We start from the raw sequence: 20,720 nt of genomic DNA on the forward strand, positions 1-20,720 counted from the left end.
CAGTCCAGGCTGAGAGCCACTGGTGAATGAGCTGCTGTGAGAGCAGCATCAGTGACCAGCGGTGACATCATAGATGTTACTGCCGGTCATTTAAGCTGCGTTCCCAGCCGGGTTTAACAGAGGTGACCTCCACACCGTGGGAAAAAAGTCAGTGATGAGGTCACTGCAGTTCAGCTCATTGAGTTCACAGCAGATAACAATGAGAATTTTTTATTTATTGAGAATGCGGCGGGTAATGAATACTCAACAGCTGCCGCCTGTTCTCACTGAGATTAGCGGCAGCAAGAGTAGGCTAATTGGAGTAATAGCCCCTTCAACCACCGCATGCTCTCATTGTTATTACTTGAATAGAACTCATCATTCTCCCCTTTTCGTGTTGATAGCCGGTAGCGCAGGGGAGAATGATGAGAGTGGTCTTCAGCACCCGGTGCTGGGAACACTAACTGCATCACTGCTTCTCAGGTGCTGGTGCGTGTTGTACTGACATGGCACACTGTTGCCACACATGTGCCACAAGTATTACACACAGACATGGATATCTCCAGTACAGTTTCTTCCACCATCAGAAACAGGGTTTAAGCCATCCTGCAAGAAATTGACAAAGAAACTAGCCAACAACTCACAAGAGTTAAGAGTTTTGATGATAGACTTGTTTAAAGAGATGTGTTTTTAAAGCACACTTAAAAACTTGTGGACTAGGCATGAGTTGGATCATCTGGGGTAGTGCATTCCATAGCACATAGCATAGCACAGGAGAAGTCTTGGAGACCGAGGTGCGAGGTTCGGATTATGGATGATGTTGAACTTAGGTCAGTTTCAGACGAGAGGGCACATGCAGGGTGATAGACGGAAATGAGGGAGGAGATACAGGTTGATGCAGAACTGTGGAGGGCTTTGTGAGTGAGAGACATGAATTTATCATTTATCCTGTAGTGAACGTGCAAACCTTGTTAGGAGTGGCACAAGGTGGAAGCATAGGTGAAGTGGCTGGACAGAAATGCTCCCAGGCTTTCTAGGAAAGTTCCCACGATCTATGAACAGCCAGCAGAGGGAGCCTCACCGCAAATTAAGCTAAATATAGATCAGTGACCTATATTTAGCTTAATTCCCCGGGGTTTTGCAGCAAGGAGCAGCCTGCATTAGCGGAACTCCTTGCTGCAAAATGTTTTAACCCCTTCAGAATGATTTACATCGTTGGACTTTACAGATCTGAGGAAGGTAAGTATATTGTTGGTTTATTATGTTTTTTCTTTCACAGAACGAGGGTCTTCAGTGATTGGATTGGGCGTTAAAATATTACAACAACCTTTGGTTTTATTTCATTAAAATAATTTTGAATAATGTGTGTGTGTTTTTTTTTTAACCCTTTCATTCAATTTGATTAATAATGGATAGGTGTCATAATTGACGCCTCTCCATTATTAATTAGGCTTAATGTCACCTTACAATAGCAAGGTGACATTAACCCTTCATTACCCCATATCCCACCGCTACACGGGAATGGGAAGAGAGTGGCCAAGTGCCAGAATAGGCGCATCTTCCAGATGTGCCTTTCCTGGGGTGGCTGGGGGCAGGTGTTTTTAGCCAGGGGGGGGCCAATAACCATGGACCCTCTCCAGGCTATTAATATCTGCCCTCAGTCACTGGCTTTACTACTCTGGCGGAGAAAATTGCGCAGGAGCCCACGCCAATTTTTTCCGCCATTTAACCCTTTATTTTAAGAGCTAGAACGGCCAAATTTTGCAGATACACACTACTAACATTAGTAGTGTGGAATATGCAAAAAAAATGGTGATATGAGATGGTTTACTGTATGTAATCATGAAAGCAAAAGCCGGTAATTGAATTACCGGCTTTTTGCTATATCGCGGCTGTATGAAGTAATATTATATATACATATATGTGTCTACTGATCATACGGAGGATGCCATGCGCAAAAAACGGTGACACACCCTGCCTACGGAGGAGCTACGGACCACTATTTTCGGGACTTTTCAGCGTATTACGGCCGTAATATACGGACCGTATTTGCATACGCTGTGTGTGACGCCGGCCTTAGGGTTCAAATGATTGCAAGAAAACAAAAACAGTAAACCTGACCAGCAACTCAATTTAGCTTGAACAGGTGCAAGCTGCGGTCTGCGTAAAATACAAAAAAAGGAGACCAAGATATATGCAAACACAAGATGTAAACTACATTGTTGCTGAATAAAATGTACAGTACTTAAAATAATAAAGTTCCTTACCATATATTATTAATTTATAAATTAGCCAATTCCTGTATGCCCATCAATCACAGCAAGGTGACCTACTTCTGATGGATCCCATCATGGTAAACATGCCTCTCTTGGGCTCTTAGCCTACAATTTAAATGGGTAAACATGCCTGTTTCGTGTTATAAACCTACAATTAGGCTAGGGTGATGTCAGGGGAAGAAGTGTATAATTAGGTGTCATCAGTAGATATGATACTGGAACACAAATCTACTGATTGTTTATCCAATAGTGCCAGCGTACAGAGAGACCCTAGGACTGAGCCCTGAGGAATCCCACCCCGATAGTAAAGATAGTAATTTATTTAACGAACCAACCAATCAAAAACAACATTTAAAGACATGTGATCAAATACAACATTAAAAACAATGAGTCATACATTTCATTAAACATATAGTTACAGAGCTGATAAAGATAAACAATTAGTACACATTAATAATAATACATAATTTATTTTCGAGTGTTAAGCTCTGCAGGAAAGCAAGTTCCAATACAAAGGATCCAATATGCCTCTCGTGTTAGCAAGGACCTCTTGATGTCTCCGCCCCTCGGTGATGCAGTGAGTCTTTCAATGCTGTTAACTTTCGAAGTTGCAGTGCTTCTCTGATGGCGAGAGATGAGTTGCTTGGAGGCAAAGGACATTGCAATTAGAACGAGTCAAAGACAGAATATCTGTGAGGAGTTCCGAAGTCCTTATTTTTAAATTTCATGTAGTACACTCCACATAACTAACATTACAACTTGTGCAGCTGATCAAATAAACGACATTTTTTGAATTACAATCGTATATTGTTTAAAATTGTCACTATTATTAGCATCCTGGATAGGACCTGTGCACAGTATATACCGTATGGGAATAAACATACTAGAAATAGGAGGAAACCAATATGGCTAAATAGAGCTGTAAGGGGCGCAATAAGTGACAAAAAGAAAGCATTTAGAGAATTAAAGGTAGTAGGTAGTGATGAGGCATTAAATAAATACAAAAAATTAAATAAATTCTGTAAAAAGCAAATCAAGGCAGCAAAGATTGAGACAGAGAGACTCATTGCCAGAGAGAGTAAAAATAATCCTAAAATATTCTTTAACTACATAAATAGTAAGAAACTAAAAAATGATAGTGTTGGCCCCCTTAAAAATAGTCTGGGTGAAATGGTGGATGAGGATGAGGAAAAAGCCAATATGCTAAATGACTTTTTCATCAGTATTTACACAAGAAAATCCCATGGCAGACAAAATGTCTAGTGATAAAAATTCCCAATTAAATGTCACTGGCTTAACCCAGCAGGAAGTGCGGCGGCATCTAAAAATCACTAAAATTGACAAATCTCTGGGCCCGGATGGGATACACCCTCGAGTACTGCAGGAATTAAGTACAGTCATTGATAGACCATTATTTTTAATCTTTAGAGACTCCATAATAACAGGGTCTGTACCACAGGACTGGCGTATAGCAAATGTGGTGCCAATATTCAAAAAGGGGACAAAAACTCGGAAATTATCGGCCGGTAAGCTTAACCTCTACTGTGGGTAAAATCCTGGAGGAAATTCTAAGGCATGCTATACTGGAGAATCTTAAGAGGAATAACCTCATAACCCAGTATCAGCACGGGTTTACTAGCGACCGTTCATTTCAGACTAATTTGATCAGTTTCTATGAAGAGGTAAGTTCCGGATTGGACCAAGGGAACCCAGTGGATGTAGTGTATATGGACTTTTCAAAAGCTTTTGATACGGTGCCACACAAAAGGTTGATACATAAAATGAGAATAATGGGGATAGGCGAAAATATGTGCAAGTGGGTTGAGAGCTGGCTCAGGGATAGGAAACAACGGGTGGTTATTAATGGAGCACACTCGGACTGGGTAGCGGTTAGCAGTGGGGTACCACAGGGGTCAGTATTGGGCCCTCTTCTTTTTAACATATTTATTAATGACCTTGTAGGGGGCATTCAGAGTAGAATTTCAATATTTGCAGATGACACTAAACTCTGCAGGGTAATTAATACAGAGGAGGACAATTTTATATTACAGGATGATTTATGTAAACTAGAAGCTTGGGCTGATAAATGGCAAATGAGCTTTAATGGGGATAAATGTAAGGTCATGCACTTGGGTAGAAGTAATAAGATGTATAATTATGTGCTTAATTCTAAAACTCTGGGCAAAACTGTCAATGAAAAAGACCTGGGTGAATGGGTGGATGACAAACTCATTCAGTAGCCAGTGTCAGGCAGCTGCTACAAAGGCAAATAAAATAATGGGATGCATTAAAAGAAGCATATATGCTCATGAGGAGAACATAATTTTACCTCTATACAAGTCACTAGTTCAACCACACTTAGAATACTGCACAGTTCTGGTCTCCGGTGTATAAGAAAGACATAGCTGAACTAGAGCGGGTGCAGAGAAGAGCGACCAAGGTTATTAGAGGACTGGGGGGGTCTCCAATACCAAGATAGGTTATTACACTTGGGGCTATTTAGTTTGGAAAAACGAAGACTAAGGGGTGATCTTATGTTAATGTATAAATATATGAGGGGACAGTACAAAGACCTTTCTGATGATCTTTTTAATCATAGACCTGAAACAGGGACAAGGGGGCATCCTCTGCGTTTGGAGGAAAAAAGGTTTAAGCATAATAACAGACGCGGATTCTTTACTGTAAGAGCAGTGAGACTATGGAACTCTCTGCCGTATGATGTTGTAATGAGTGATTCATTACTTAAATTTAAGAGGGGACTGGATACCTTTCTGGAAAAGTATAATGTTACAGGGTATATACACTAGATTCCTTGATAGGGCGTTGATCCAGGGAACTAGTCTGATTGCCGTATGTGGAGTCGGGAAGGAATTTTTTTCCCCAATGTGGAGCTTACTCTTTGCCACATGGTTTTTTTTTGCCTTCCTCTGGATCAACATGTTAGGGCATGTTAGGTTAGGCTATGGGTTTAACTAGATGGACTTATAGTCTTCCTTCAACCTTAATAACTATGTAACTATGTAACTATCAGGAAACGTGTGTTTTAGTAGCTTTGAGAAAGGACACATCTTTGTGTTAGATACACATTGCTGCTGCTACTGTTCATATGAACTGCTTCATCATGACTTGTTTATAAATAACTCAATAAATTTTGGTTCTTTTTGGAAGCTGAAGTATTTCCTCTTTTCTATTGTTTGCACGCGAGTCTACAAGGGTTCAGTGCTTCCACACGCCACAGCTGCTATAGGTGAGCTGTTTTCCTCTCTCTTTTCATTGTTAGAGATAAGATACCAGCGTATCTGCAATTCCCATTTATGAAAATCAATATGTACCTGTTGGATTTATGTTTTCCCATAACAGTAGTTATGCAGTGGTGGTGAAGGAAGACATGTAACAGGACAGTCTATTGTAGCATATAGGATACAAGATTTGGTGTGAGGGGGATGAGGTGTTTAATATTAGATACTATTCACATGTCATGATCTTTAATAATGCTGAGAATATGTATCCAAAACAAGTTCAAGCTTGATCATTACAAAACTTTTGGGAATGGCATTATGTAATATAACGCAGCCTAAATATGCAGCTCAGTAAGACATTTGCCTTCTTGTACATTGTGCTCATAAAGGCATGGCCTCATTCATACGTCGGGGATTTTTCTTACACAGTATGTTCAGTGTTTTAGTTTTGCCGTCAGTGATTTTTCAATGATTAAATAAAAACTGCATAGCTTCTCTTTTTCATTGTAAAGTTTATCACAGACAGCAAACTGCACACAGATTCTATTGGAGCTATAAGATTGTGTAGGTGATTTTGATCCATGTATCAGATTTAAAAAACTGAGTGACTTTTTTGCACACATAGAAAACAAGGACATTTTAACAGCACCGTAGACTTTAAAGGGAACCTGTCAACAGAAATAATGCTATTAACCTGAAGATATGCAATTAATCTGCAGGTTAACAAAATGATGATGATGTCCGGCCAGGATGGCCGGTGATGGCCCACTGGAGAACCTAAGGCCATCACTGCTCTAGAGGCCCCCTTGCCAGTGGCTATGGGGCCTGAGTCAAGGGGGCCCGCCCTGTGCCAGTGGTGCAGCAGTGGGTGACCGGAAGACATCTGTCCCTGCTGCTAAAGAGAAATGAATATTCACGCTTCTCCATGCCCCCATGGGAGAGGAGAGGAGTGAATACCATTTGACTTTAAAACCGGGTAGCGTTAGCAGCAGGCTGCAGCCTGTAAAGCCCCACCAACACCGCACCACTCTCTCACACACAAAGCACCGCACCACATACACACACCCACATCTCGCAGCACATCCTGGCGTCCTGCTTCATGCCCAACGTTCGTGTCTGAGACAGCTGTCGGTGAGGAAGATGCTGCGAGATTTGAGTGGTGCTGTGTTTGTCTGCGTGCGTATGTGGTGCTTCGTTTGTGAGAGACTGTGTGTGTGAGAGTGGTGCGCTGTGTGTGAGAGTGGTGCGCTGTGTGTGAGTGCTGCTGTATTTGTGTATTGGAGATGTGTATTGAGATTGGCAATGATGGGGTTGTGGGGAAGGAAGATGGCGTGGTGGGAGGAGGCAATGATTGAGGTGGTGAAATGGGCAATGATGGGGTGGTGGGAAGAAGGCAATGATGGATGTGGTGGAAAGGACAATGATGGTGGTGGGGAAGGCAATGATGGAGGTGTTGAAATGGGCAATGATGGGGGTGGTGAGGGAGAAAGCAATGATGGTTGTGGTGTAAAGGACAATGATGGTAGTGGTGGAATAGGCAATCATAGGGGTTGTGGGATAGAGGGAAATGATGGAGGTGGTGGAAAGGGCAATGATAGGGGTGGTGGGGAGAAGGCAATGACGGAGGGGGAGAACAATGATGAGATGGAGAGAGGCTGTAGCATTCTTTATGGGGGGCTAAATTATATTCAGTGGGGGGACTGCATTATTCTCTCAGGGGACTACATTATATTCTGGGGGCTACATCATACTATATGAGGGGGTTACAGTATACTCTATGGGGGCTACATTATATTATGTGGTGGGCTGCATTATTCTCTCAGGGGACATTATATTCTGGGGGGCAGCATTACGCACTATGAGGGGACTACAGTATACTCTATGGGGGGCTGCATTATACCCTATGAGGGTGCTACATTATATTCTATGGTGGGGACTGCATTATAACATTTCAGGGGGTTGCGTTATATATTGTAGGGTGCTGCATTATATTCTATGAGGTGGGCTGCACGGTTTTAGGAGGTTGGCACACATTTGGAACGCTTCATCCCCAGCCACAACAAACGGCATTACCATACAATAGTTGGCCCATGTCTGAGTTTTTAAAAGTCTGAGTCATATCCTGGTCCAAAGGAGCCAATGTCAATGGCCACAAATCTACAGTCAGCATCTGCAATCGCCATGAGAACGATATAAAAGTATTTTTTAAAATTGAAAAACTTGGATCCACTTCCAACTAGTTTCCTTATGCGAATGTGTTTGCTGTCCACAGCCCCCAAACAGTTAGGAAAATTACAAATGTCCATAAATGTTGCAGCATTTTCCAGCCACAGTTCAGTTGTGGGAGGAATTCTGCACGCAGAATGTCACAAAGCACAGCAGGTGTTTGAAACAATCCCAGAAAGGGTGGACACTCCAATCCGGAATTGGAAATGGAGAGATGGTAACGTTTCTCCAGTAGCCAGGAATCTGCAGAACAGAAAATGAAAAAAATAAATAAATAAATAAATAAAAATCAGAACATGGCTTTTAGAAAAAAAATAAGTACATAGATTTCAGGAAAAATAATGGAATAAAAATCTGTACATAGCTTTTAGAGAAAAAAAAATGGAAAAAAGTCAGTACATGGCTTTTTATAACAATCATATTAATGACAGGAGTTTCTTTATCAAATCTACATACTTTATGGTCACCAATAGACGTTCTTCAGCAGGAATTGCTCGCTGTTGTGTGTCGTGCCTGGTGATGGATCCTCTCACACATTGCAGCAAGTCATTGAAGCTCTGTTCCGACATTCTGGTGTAGTCGAAAAACTTCTGATGGTTTGCACGCAGCTCGGTGTACAACGAGTGGTAGGCTCCACGGTACTCTCAGACTTCAACGATGGGGTGTTGCCAGTAGCGACGACGACTTCTCCATCTTTCTCTTTTTTTCTTTCTTCATAACAAGCAACAGCAAAGGCATAAGCCAAGTTCAAATCCAAATCCAGATTAGGATATAAGCTCTCTATGAAAGATACATCTTGCAGCAGGATACAGCAGCAAAAGATGAGGATTTCATCTGTACAAGGGTCTATAAAGAATTTTCACGCGACACGCCCAATGGATGTGGCTTGTGTCAAGGAAATGCTACTAGAAAAGCACTGTCCTATCGAACGCATGCGAATAAATTACACAAACGCATGCCAAAACGCATGCAAATGCAGCATTTTTTTGGGAGTCATGCGTAACATGATGCGGATAAAAACGCATGCGTTTTTACATGCATTAGTGCATGTGGAAGATACGCTGCGGACTCATACGCTAATGTGAACCTAGCCTAAGCAGTGAATGATAGAATCTTCTTCATCTGGGTAGAGATGGAATCGTGTACCTTTTTCAGCCAATCAGGCAAAACTATTCCCTCCTCTTCTGGGTTATTGACTTGCCAGTCACACAGAATAATTAGATCCTTTAGTTGAACTGCTACTTAAATGTTAAATGTTGGTCAAATTAATGTTTTGTATTTATATGTTCTCTTACAGACAGGCTAATTCTGAAAGTGGTGGATTTTGGTAAAGATGGAGTTGATGTTGCATAACTGTATATGGTTGGTCACAGATTTTATCTGGCTTCAGCATTTTCCTAAGTATAAAAATGGTAATTAAGATATGTTCAATTAATGATAATGGTCTTAACAGTCCACAGAAAAGATCTTTCAAGTGGAAAGAGGCGGTTTCCTCTAAATGCGACATCTTTTGCGCCCAGGAAACTCATTATCCATTGAGATGCTGGTAGACTAGCTATCAGCAACTCTGTGGCTTGCTCCCCAATATGCTTGGATTCGGACTCACAAAGAAGAAGATACATAATTTAAGTATGTTCCATTAATAAAGTAATATATACAACTGTAGTAGTTTATGCACCTCATATTTCTAAGTTAAAATTTCTGCATAAGTTAATAAAAAATTGTGTTAATGTAAAGTAGACAAGTGGGAAATGTAATTAATTATTTTGTGTGATATATATCTCTGGTTTAAGGGCATAAAAATTCAAAGTTCAAAAATTGCTACATTTTGCCATATTTTAGCTTTTTTCACAAATAAACTTAAGTTATATCAAAGAAATTTTACCACCATCATGAAGTAAAATATGTCAAGAGAAAAACTCAGAATCACTGGGATTCTGTGATGACTGAGCACTGTTGAAGCGTTCCAGTCAGTTATGGCCTCAAAGTGACAGTGGTCAGAACTGAAAAAAATGGCCTGGTCAGGAAGGTGACAACAGGTTTCGGGATAAAGGGTTTTAATGGGTACATGTTCAGCGAAAATCACAGATAGAACATATACATGATTCACAGACTTCAAAGTGATTCCTAAGAGGGAAGCAGGGGACGCTAGCTAGATCTCCCCGAAGTCGCTGAAGTTCGGTCTGGCAGGGAACGGAGCCTCAGTGACCGGATGTAACCTCCGACGTCACCCCGATCACAGAGGCTGCGCTCGCAGCATGGACGGTCAGATCTTTGCACCCTCCAGGTTGAAAACCAATTATCCCCCAGACATGGATTACAGCGTGGGACAGAAAGACAGACAGGTATAATATATATACCGTATATAATCGAGTATAAGCCGAGATTTTCAGCCCACTTTTTTGGGCTGAAAGTCCCCCTCTCGGCTTATACTCTAGTCATACCCAGGGGTCGGCAAGGGAGGGGGAGCGGGGGCTGTAAAATTATACTCACCTACTCCAGGTGGGGTCCCTGCAGGTCCCTGACTTCCCCGGCGCCGGCAGCAGCAGATTCTTCCTGTACTGAGCGGTCACATGGTACCGCTCATTACAGTAATGAATATGCGGCTCCACCTCCCATAGAGGTGGAGCCGCATATTCATTACTGTAATGAGCGGTAACGGTTACCGCTCAGTACAGGATGAAGCAGCGGCGTCGGGGAAGCCAGGGACTGCACCGCACCAGGACCAGGTGAGTATATCGGGGACGGGAGCGCTGCGCGATAGTCACCTTTCCTCGTTCCAGGCGTCGCTCTGTCTTCAGCAGTGACGCTCAGGTCAGAGGGCGCGGTGACGTGGTTAGAGCGTGCCCTCTGCTGAACGTCAGTGCATTAGACGGAGCCGCACCGGAACAAGGAGCAGGTAACTATTGAAAGTGCCCGGGGCCTAAGCTACGGAGAGGTGAGTATGCGATTTATTTATTTTTTATCGCAGCAAATGGGGCAAGTGTCTGTATGGAGCATCTATGGGACCATAAGGTTTGTGCAGCACTATATGGGGCCATAACATTTGTGCAGCACTATATGGGGCCATAACGTTTGTGCAGCACTATTTGGGGCCATAACGTTTGTGCAGCACTATATGGGGCCATAACATTTGTGCAGCACTACATGGGGCCATAACATTTGTGCAGCACTATATGGGGCCATAACATTTGTGCAGCACTATATGGGGCCATAATGTTTGTGCAGCACTATATGGGGCCATAACGTTTGTGCAGCACTATATGGGGCAAGTGTCTGTATGGGGCCATAATTAACGTTTGTGGAGCATTACGGTATATGGGGCAAGTGTCTGTATGGAGCATCTTATGGGGCCATATTCAGCATTTGTGCAGCATTATATTGGGCAAATGTGTCTATGGAGCATCTTATGGGGCCATTATTAACCTTTATGCAGGATTATATGGGGCATATTTTAATATGGAGCATCTTATGGGGCCATAATGAACTTTATGGAGCATTATATGGGGCTCCTAATTCAATATGGATATTCAAAAACACTTATCCTACTGATGTCTCAATTAATTTTACTTATATTGGTATCTATTTTTACTTTTGACATTTACCGGTAGCTGCTGCATTTCCCACCCTAGGCTTATACTCGAGTCATTAAGTTTTCCCAGCTTTTTGTGGCAAAATTAGGGGGGGGGGGGGGGGTCGGCTTTTACTCGAGTATATACGGTATATATATATTTATTTTTTTTTTATTTAGTTTTAACCCTTCACCCCAAAGCATGTTTTCAACTTCCTGACCAAGCCATTTTTTTCAATTCTGACCACTGTCACTTTATGAGGTCATAACTCAAACGCTTTAACGGATCCTGGTGATTCTGAGATTGTTTTCTCGTAACGTATTGTACTTTATGATAGTGGTAAATATCTTCGATTTGACTTGCGTTTGTGGAAAAAAAAGGAAATTTGGCAAAAATTTTGAAAATTTTGCAATTTTTAAACTTTTAGTTTTTATGCCCTTTAGAGAGTCATATCATACAAAATAGTTAATAAATAACATTACCCACATGTCGGCTTTACATTAGCACAATTTTGGAAACAATTTTTTTTGTTAGGAAGTTATAAGGGTTTAAAATTGACCAGCGATTTCTCATTTTTACAACAAAATTTGCAAAACCATTTTTTTAGGGACCACCTCACACTTGAAGTGACTTTGAGGGGTCTATAATAGAAAATGCCCAAAAGTGACACCATTCTAAAAACTGCACTCCTGAAGGTACTCAAAACCACATTCAAAAAGTTTATTAACCCTTCAGGTGCTTCACAGGAATTTTTGGAATGTTTTTTTCACAATTTTTTTTTTACTTCAGATCCAATTTGTTTTATTTTACCAAGGGTAACAGGAGAAATTGGATGACAAAAGTCGGTGCACAATTTGTCCTGAGTACGCCGATACCCCATATGTGGAGGTAAACCACTGTTTGGGCGCATGGCAGAGCTCAGAAGGGAAGGAGCGCCATTTGACTTTTCAATGTAAAATTTGCTGGAATTGAGATCGGACACCATGTCGCGTTTGGAGAGCCTCTGATGTGCCTAAACAGTGGAAACCCCCGACAAATGACACCATTTTGGAAAATAGACCCCCAAAGGAACTAATCTAGATGTGTGGTGAGCACTTTGAACCTCCTAGTGCTTCACAGAAGTTTATAATGTAGAGCCGTAAAAAAAAAAAAAAATCTTTTTCACAAAAAATGATCTTTTCGCCCCAAATTTTTTATTTTCACAAGGGTAACAGGACAAATTGGACCTCAAAAGTTGTTGCTCAATTTGTCCTAAGTACGCTGATACCCCATATGTGTGGGGAACCACCGTTTGGGCGCACGGTTGAGCTCGGAAAGGAAGGAGCGCTGTTTGGAATGAAGACTGAAGACTTAGAGCCCCTGATGTACCTAAACAGTAGAAACCCCTTTTTTCTCACAAAAATGTTTTTTTAGCCCCCAGTTTTGTATTTTCCCAAGGGTAACACGAGAAATTGGACCCTAAAAGTTGTTGTCCAATTTGTCCTGAGTACTCCGATACCCCATATGTTGGGGTAAACCCCTGTTTGGGCACGCGGGAGAGCTCGGAAGGGAAGGAGCACCGTTTTACTTTTTCAACCCAGAATTGGCTGGAATTGAGATCGGATGCCATGTCGTGTTTGGAGAGCCCCTGATGTGCCTAAACAGTGGAAACCCCCAATTCTAACTGAAACCCTATCCCAAACACACCCCTAACCCTAATCCCAACCATAGCTCTAACCACATGCCTAACCAGAATCCCAACCGTAAATGCAATCGAAACCCTAACCCTAACTTTAGCCCCAACCCTAACTGTAGCCCTAACCCTAGCCCCAACCATAACCCTAGCCCCAAACCTAACCCTAGCCCCAACCCCAACCCTAGCCCCAACCCTAGCCCCAACCCTAATAGGAAAATGGAAATAAATACATTTTTTTAATTTTTTTATGTTTCCCTAACTAAGGGGGTGATGAAGGGGGGTTTGCTTTACTTTTATAGTGGGTTTTCTAGCGGATTTTTATGATTGGCAGCAGTCACACACTAAAAGACGCTTTTTATTGCAAAAAATAATTTTTGCGTTAACACATTTTGAGAGCTATAATTTATCCATATTTTGGTCCACAGAGTCATGTGAGGTCTTGTTTTTTGCGGGACGAGTTGACGTTTTTTATTGGTAACATTTTCGGGCACGTGACATTTTTTGATTGCTTTTTTTTTCACGATATTTGTGAGGCAGAATGACCAAAAACCAGCTATTCATTAATTTCTATTGGGGGGGGGTAGACGTTTATACTGTTCCGCGTTTGGTAAAATGGATAAAGCAGTTTTATTCTTCGGGTCAGTACGATTACAGCGATACCTTACTTACATCATTTTTTTTTATCTTTTGCCACTTTTTATACGCTAAACTATTTTATAGAAAAAATAATTATTTTTGCATCGCTTTATTCTGAGGACTGCAACTTTTTTATTTTTTTACTGATGATGCTGTACGGCGGCTCGTTTTTTGCAGGACAAGATGACGTTTTCAGCGGTACTATGGTTATTTATATCCGTCTTTTTGATCGTGTGTTATTCCACTTTTTATTCGGCGGTATGATAAAGCGTTGTTTTTAGCCAATTTTTTTTTTTATGGTGTTCACTGAAGGGGTTAACTAGTGGGACAGTTTTATAGGTCGGGTCGTTACGGACGTGGCAATACTAAATGTGTACTTTTATTGTTTTGTTTTTTTTTTTATATGAAGAAATGTATTTAGGGGAACAATTTTTTTTTCTTTATTTAGGATTTTTTTTTTTTTTTTTTTTAACACATCTAAAAAATGTTTTTACTTTTTTACTTTGTCCCAGGGGGGACATCACTGTATAGTGACAGATCGCTGATCTGACACTTTGCAGAGCACATTTCAGCGATCTGGCGTGCCCTGCTCCTTGCTTACCAGCGTCTGCTCTGGACCCGGAAGTAGTCCCTGCAGGACCCGGAAGTAGCCCCGCGGCCATTTTGGAGCCAGGGCCTGCAGGGAGGAGACGCTCGGTACAAGGTGAGCACATCGCCTTGTACCGATCCTCTCAGGGAAGCACGCAGGGAGCCCCTTCCCTGCGCGATGCTTCCCTATGCCCCCGGAACACTGCGATCATGTTTGATCGCGGTGTGCTGGGGGTTAATGTGTCGGCAGCGGTTCGTGACCGCTCCTGGCACATAGTGCCGGATGTCAGCTGCGATAGTCAGCTGACACCCGGCCGCGCTCCCCCCGTATGACGTACTATCCCGTCGATGGTCATACGGGCCCACCCCACCTCGACGGGATAGTATGTCATATGTCAGAAAGGGGTTAATTGCACTTTTTGAACTCATTACCTGCATAAAGGAATAAAGGACACTTGCCCACACACTCGCACACTCCAACCGCTCCACTATGGCCAAAATGAAAGCTGTGTAAGGAGACAAGGGATAAAACTGTAACAGTTAGCAAGGCCAAAAAAATCACATTTGTCCATCCAGTTCAGCCTATATTCCATCAGAAGAAATCCCCAGATCTATGATCTTCTAAAGAACCTAATAACTTGTAAGATAAAAAATTGTAACACTCCAGGAAGACATCCAGGCCTCTCTTGAACCCCCTCAAGTGAGTTTGCCATCATCAACTCCTCAGGGCAGTGAGAATCTGGAATTCCTTGCCTATCAGTAAAGAATCCTCTTCTATGTTGGTGGAAAAACCTTCTCTACTCCAGACGCAGAGAATGCCCCCTTGTGACCGTCACCTTCCTTGGTATAAACAGATCCTCAGAGATATTTGTAATGTACCCTTATATACTTATACATGGTTATTAGATCGACCCTCAGTCATCTTTTTTCTTGACTAAATAATCCTGATTTTGCCAGTCTCTCTGGGTATTGTAGTTCCCCCATCCCCTTTATTAATTTTGTTGCCCTCCTTTGTACTCGCTCTAGTTCTATTATATCCTTCCTGAACACCGGTGCCCAAAACTGTACACAGTACTCCATGTGTGGTCTAAGCAGATTTGTACAGAGGCAGTATAATGCTCTCATCGTGTGTATCCAGCACTCTTAATGCACCCCGTGATCCTGTTTGCCTTGGCAGCCGCTGACTGCGACTAGGATCCCCAAGTCCTTCTCCATGTCAGATTTAACAAGTGGTTTCCCATTCAGTGTGTAATGGTGATATTGATTCCTTATTACCACGTGTATAACCTTATAATTATCATTGTTAAACCACATCTGCCACCTTTTGGCCAAAGTTTCACCTGCACAAGTCTGGGATGGGCTACAGGACAATAGGCAAGCAGCTGAGTGAGAAGGCAACAACTATTGGCACAATTATTAAAAAATGGAAGAAACAAGATTACTGTCAATCCTCCTTGATCTGGGGCTCGATGCAAGTTCTCACCTCGTTTTGGTACGAATGATTATGAGAAAGGTCAGGAATGCCCCCCGAAAAACAGGAGATGACCTGATCAGCGATGAGAGCTGGGACCACAGTCTCAAATATTACCGTTAGTAACACACTACCTGTCATGAAATAAAATCCTTCATGGCCCAGAAGGTCCCCTGCCTGTTCACGCCAGCACATATCCAGGCCCATTTGAAGTTCGCCAATGACCATCGGGATGATCCAGATGAGGCGTGAAAGAAGATCATGTGGTTAGAAGAGACCAAAATAAAACTTTTTGGCATCAATACCACTTGACATGTGTGGAGTAAGGAGGACGAGTACAACCGGAAAAACACCGTCCCAACCATGAAGGAAGTTGGGGGAAACCTCATACTCTGGCGGTGCTTTTCTGCAAAGGAAACAGGATGACTGCACCGTATTGAAGGGATGATAAATGGGGTCATGCATCGTGAGATTTTGGCAAACAACCTCCTTCCCTCAGTAAGAGCATTTAAGATGGGTCGTGGCTGGGTTTTCCACCATGACAATGATCAAAAACAGCCAGGGCAACTAAGGAGTGGCTCCTTAAGCATTTCAAGGTTCTGGAGTAGTCTAGCCAATCTTCAGATCTAAACCTAAATAGAAAATCTGTGGAGGGAGCTGAAACTCAATGTAGCCCAGCGACAGCCCCGAAACCTGGAAGATCGACATAAGATCTGTATGGAGGAGTAGGCCAAAATCCCTGCTGCAGTGTGCACAAACTTGGTCATGAACTACAGGAAACGTCTGACCTCTAATTGCAAACAAAAGGTTTCTGTATTAAATATTAAGTTATGTTTCTCTAGGTTATCAAATACTTATTTATTTAATGCAATACCATGCAAATTAATTATGTAAAAATAATGCAATGATTGTTTTTTAATATTCTGTCTCAATTGAAATGTACCTACGATAACAATTACAGACTACTCCATTCTTTGTAGGTGGGTAAACTTGAAAAATCGTCAGTGTATCAAATACCTTATTTTCCCCACAGTATAAGTAGTACTTGCACCTATCAGACGTTTATGGTATAATATAAAAGCAGGGGCAAACCTATGGCATGAGTGCCAGAGATGTCACGCATGCTATCACCATCCCCCAGCATCAGTGGACCGAGGCAGACTGGTGAGAAGCCCCGTGACGCCTGTCCCTACTTCAGCTGGATCTGCGTCCTCGGACATATCTAGCTGAAGTCTAAGTGTATTGTTGCTGGGTTCGTGCGCCACAATACACACTGATGACCAGAGGCCAACAGCGGATGTTGGGGTACAAGCAACTAGGTGCATGGCAGTGATGTTGCTTGGACTCTGAAATCAACTGCAGGCTTCAGAAGACAATGCAGCACCCTGTGGGAGAGGAAGGAAGGAAGGTGAGCAGAAGTTTATTTTTTTTATGCATTGAACAGCAGTGACAGCAGGCTGGGGTTATATAACAGGATGGGGGAGCATATAGAATGATAGGGTACATATGCAATGATGTGGAACACATACCAGGATGGGGGACGCATATACAGTGATGGGGCGCCTACACTATATTGGTGTGATATCTACCAGGATGGGGCCCATATACAATGATGGTGTGACATTTACCATGATGTGGCCGCATATGCAATGATTGGGGATATATACCAGAATTGGAGCGCATATACAACGATGAGGGAGCATATACATGGATGTGGGACATGTACAGGAATTGGGGGGGAAAATATACATGGATGGGGGTGATCTACATAGATTGGGAGAGTATATACTAGGATGGGGGCCTATACATGGATTGGGGGATCAGATGCCAGGATGTTGGGGAGGGGAGAGCATATACCAGGATGGAGTGCATATACCAGGATGGGGTGGGGGTAGCATATACCAGGATGAGGAGGGGTAAGCATATAACAAGATGGGGTGGGGGGAAGCATTCCAAAATGGTTAGGTGAGAGCATATAAACCAGGATGAGGGTGCATATGCCTGGATGTGAGAGCAAATACCTAATTGCGGAGAGCCTATACCAGGATAGGAAGCATATTTCTTTATATCTACTCTGTTGCCCATGCATGCACTCTGCAAGCGTTGTTTTTATCTAAACTAAAACCTCAGTATTCAGATTAAACTGAAATGTTGGCACTTTGCGATAAATAAATATTGAAAGTTAAACTTACCAGTTAGATAATAATCTATAGGCAGCACTGGCATAACATGAGGTGTAGCTTGCGTTATAATCAAGTTTATCATTTGAGGCTTAAATTTCTTTACTGTAAATAAAGCTCTCGCAATAAGGCCACCCATTGAATGTCCAAGAAGAATAACACTTTGCGGGGGAAATTCTTGGTTCTATATTTAAGAAAAATGAAAAAGATAACGATTGGAGGTCAAAAGTAAAACAACCATAACATTATAATCATACATTTTAAAATCCAAACAGAAATGAGAGACCACACTGCATTTTCTCAAGTGACTTTTTTCTTTGTTTTTTTTTTTGTTTTTTTGTTTTTTAGTTGACTTGCATTTTCTGCTATACACATAAATTTATGTTATTTATCTAAACAAAAACCTGTAATTTTTCTCCCACAGATCTCCATTGGTTTTTTTTCCATTAATGCATAAAATAATGAGTCTTGCATATTTTTTTTAATTGTTTTTGGATGCTTTTTTTGACTATACATCTTGGAATATTGTGAAGAATCATGAATCACATGTTCAATGATTCATATAACTTGTAATGCTAAAAATGGTGCACGAAAACAGAATAAAAAAATACTTAAAGATGTTGTCCACTACAATTATTCAGTTACTAGTTTTACAATAAATAATTAAGGCTAATTCCCCTAAATAACCTCATACACCATTTCTGCCAAGTTTCATGCCTTTTTGCTTAAGTTCCTGTGCCCTGCCATCAACTATCTTGTCATAGTGATGAATTAAACTTCGCTTCAGAATCCGATGAGAGAGCAATAATGGAGGTGATGGGGAGGGCAATGATTGGGGTGGTGGAGAGTGCAATGATTGAGGTGTTGGAGAAGGCAATTATGGAGGTGATGGAGAGAACAATGATGGAGGTGATGAGTGTAATGATTGGGGTGGTGCAAAGGGCAATGATGGAGGTGGGGGATAGGACAATGATGGGTGTGGAGGATTGGGATGGGAAGAAGGGGGACTTATATTGTACTTATGAACAGGGGAGGTGGTGGAAGATTTTAGATATGGATGTAAAATTAATTGGGTGGTGGAGGGTTGTGCTAAGCCCCTGACAGTGTCCTCCCCCATCTCACAATTCATTGTGATGTTATCAGGGACTTCAAATTTATTATAAAGTGGGAGAGGAGGTGATAAGATGCATAGGGCCCTTTATAATGAACTGAAAGATGGGAGAAGATGCTGTCAGGGACTTGTAATGAAATGGGAGGTGGCGTAGGATGCTCAGTACATTATGGCATTTTCTCCCACTTCCAAATTAATTATGATGCTATCAAGTACTTTTGTTACGTATTTTCCCCTTTAGTATGCATGATATACGCTGCAAGAATTGACATTATGCAGATTTTAATCTGCTGCAAATCTACAAGGAAAAAATAAGCAACGTGCGCATGAGACTTCAGGGATCTCGTTCACTTTTCTTCTACTGTATAACCTTGCATATATTCCGTGTACAATATTTATATTATTTGAAGTCAGATTATAGGTAATGGGGGGCACAGTGCTGCTTATCACTTTATATTTTTAATGGTGCATGGCTAATAGTATATTAATGGTGGAGTACGTATCTGTAGCCAGGGGGGAGACATGTATGTATACAATGAATGGGACCCTGTTATTTTCAGGGCTACAAAGATCATCGTGACAAGTTGAGTCGTGGCTGGGAGATGTCGACAGGAAGGTCTGAGCAAATGGAGAACAAACAGGAGAAAACAGCTCTATTCAGCCAAGCCCTTATTCTACATTCTCACATTGGTGTGACATATCTGTGTGCTTCCAGGGTTTTTTTTGTTTGTTTGTTTTAATCAGACCAGGCTTGTAGAGTTTTATAGGTTTATTCACACATACATGAAAATCAGGCTCTGAGAAAGATCCATGAGGGTAAAAGAATGTCCTCTTCTGATCTGACTTTTTTTTTTTTTTTTAATTTATTTATTTTTTAACCTCACTCAAGTAAATCTGCAAAAGTGATTACCGTATATACTCGAGTATAAGCCGAGATTTTCAGCCCATTATTTTGGGCTGAAAGTCTCCCTCTCGGCTTATACTCGAGTCATACCCAGGGGTCGGCAGGGGAGTGGGAGCGGGGGCTGTTTAATTATACTCACCTGCTCCTGGTGTGGTCCCTGCACGTCTTTTCCCCGGCGCTGACAGCTTCTTCCTGTACTGAGCGGTCACATGGTACCGCTCATTACAGTAATGAATACGCGGCTCCACCTCCCATAGAGGTGGAGCCACATATTCATTACTGTAATGAGCGGTAACAGTGACCATTCAGTACAGGAAGAAGCTTCCGGCGCCAGGGAACAGACGTGTAGGGACAGCGCCAGGAGCAGGTGAGTAACGGGGAGGGGAGCACAGCGCTGCACGATATTCACCTGCTCCTCGTTCCGGCGCCGCTCCGTCTTCATCATCTTCTGCAATGACGCTCAGGTCAGAGGGAGCGGTGACGTGGTTAGTGCACTCCCTCTGCCTGAACGTCAGTGCACTGGTACAGGAGACGCTGAAGATGGAGCGGCGCCGGAAAGAAGTCAGGTGATTATTGAACGTGCCAGGGGCCTGAGCGACGGAGAGGTATGTGATTTTTTTAACGCAGCAACAGCAAATGGGGCATGTGTCGGTATGGAGCATCTAAGGGGCCATAACGTTTGTGCAGCACTATATGGGACCATAACGTTTGTGCAGCACTATATGGGGCCATGACGTTTGTGCAGCACTATATGGGGCCATGACGTTTGTGCAGCACTATATGGGGCCATGACGTTTGTGCAGCACTATATGGGGCCATAACGTTTGTGCAGCACTATATGGGGCAAGTGTCTCTATGGGGCC

At 42.2% G+C, this 20,720-nt stretch overlaps 1 protein-coding gene across 1 annotated transcript in view; it reads right to left on the reverse strand.

Annotated features, from left to right (window-relative positions):
* Positions 1-20,720, reverse strand: part of PGAP1 (post-GPI attachment to proteins inositol deacylase 1) — a 1,319,879-nt gene that overhangs the window by 1,194,684 nt on the left and 104,475 nt on the right. Inside the window, exon 4 of the mRNA XM_069733825.1 lies at positions 17,855-18,026. Within this exon, the coding sequence (XP_069589926.1) occupies positions 17,855-18,026 (172 nt within the window). The remainder of the gene's footprint in view (positions 1-17,854; positions 18,027-20,720) is intronic.

The sequence above is a fragment of the Ranitomeya imitator genome, chromosome 7 (genome assembly GCF_032444005.1).
Source record: "Ranitomeya imitator isolate aRanImi1 chromosome 7, aRanImi1.pri, whole genome shotgun sequence".
NCBI lineage: Eukaryota > Metazoa > Chordata > Amphibia > Anura > Dendrobatidae > Ranitomeya > Ranitomeya imitator.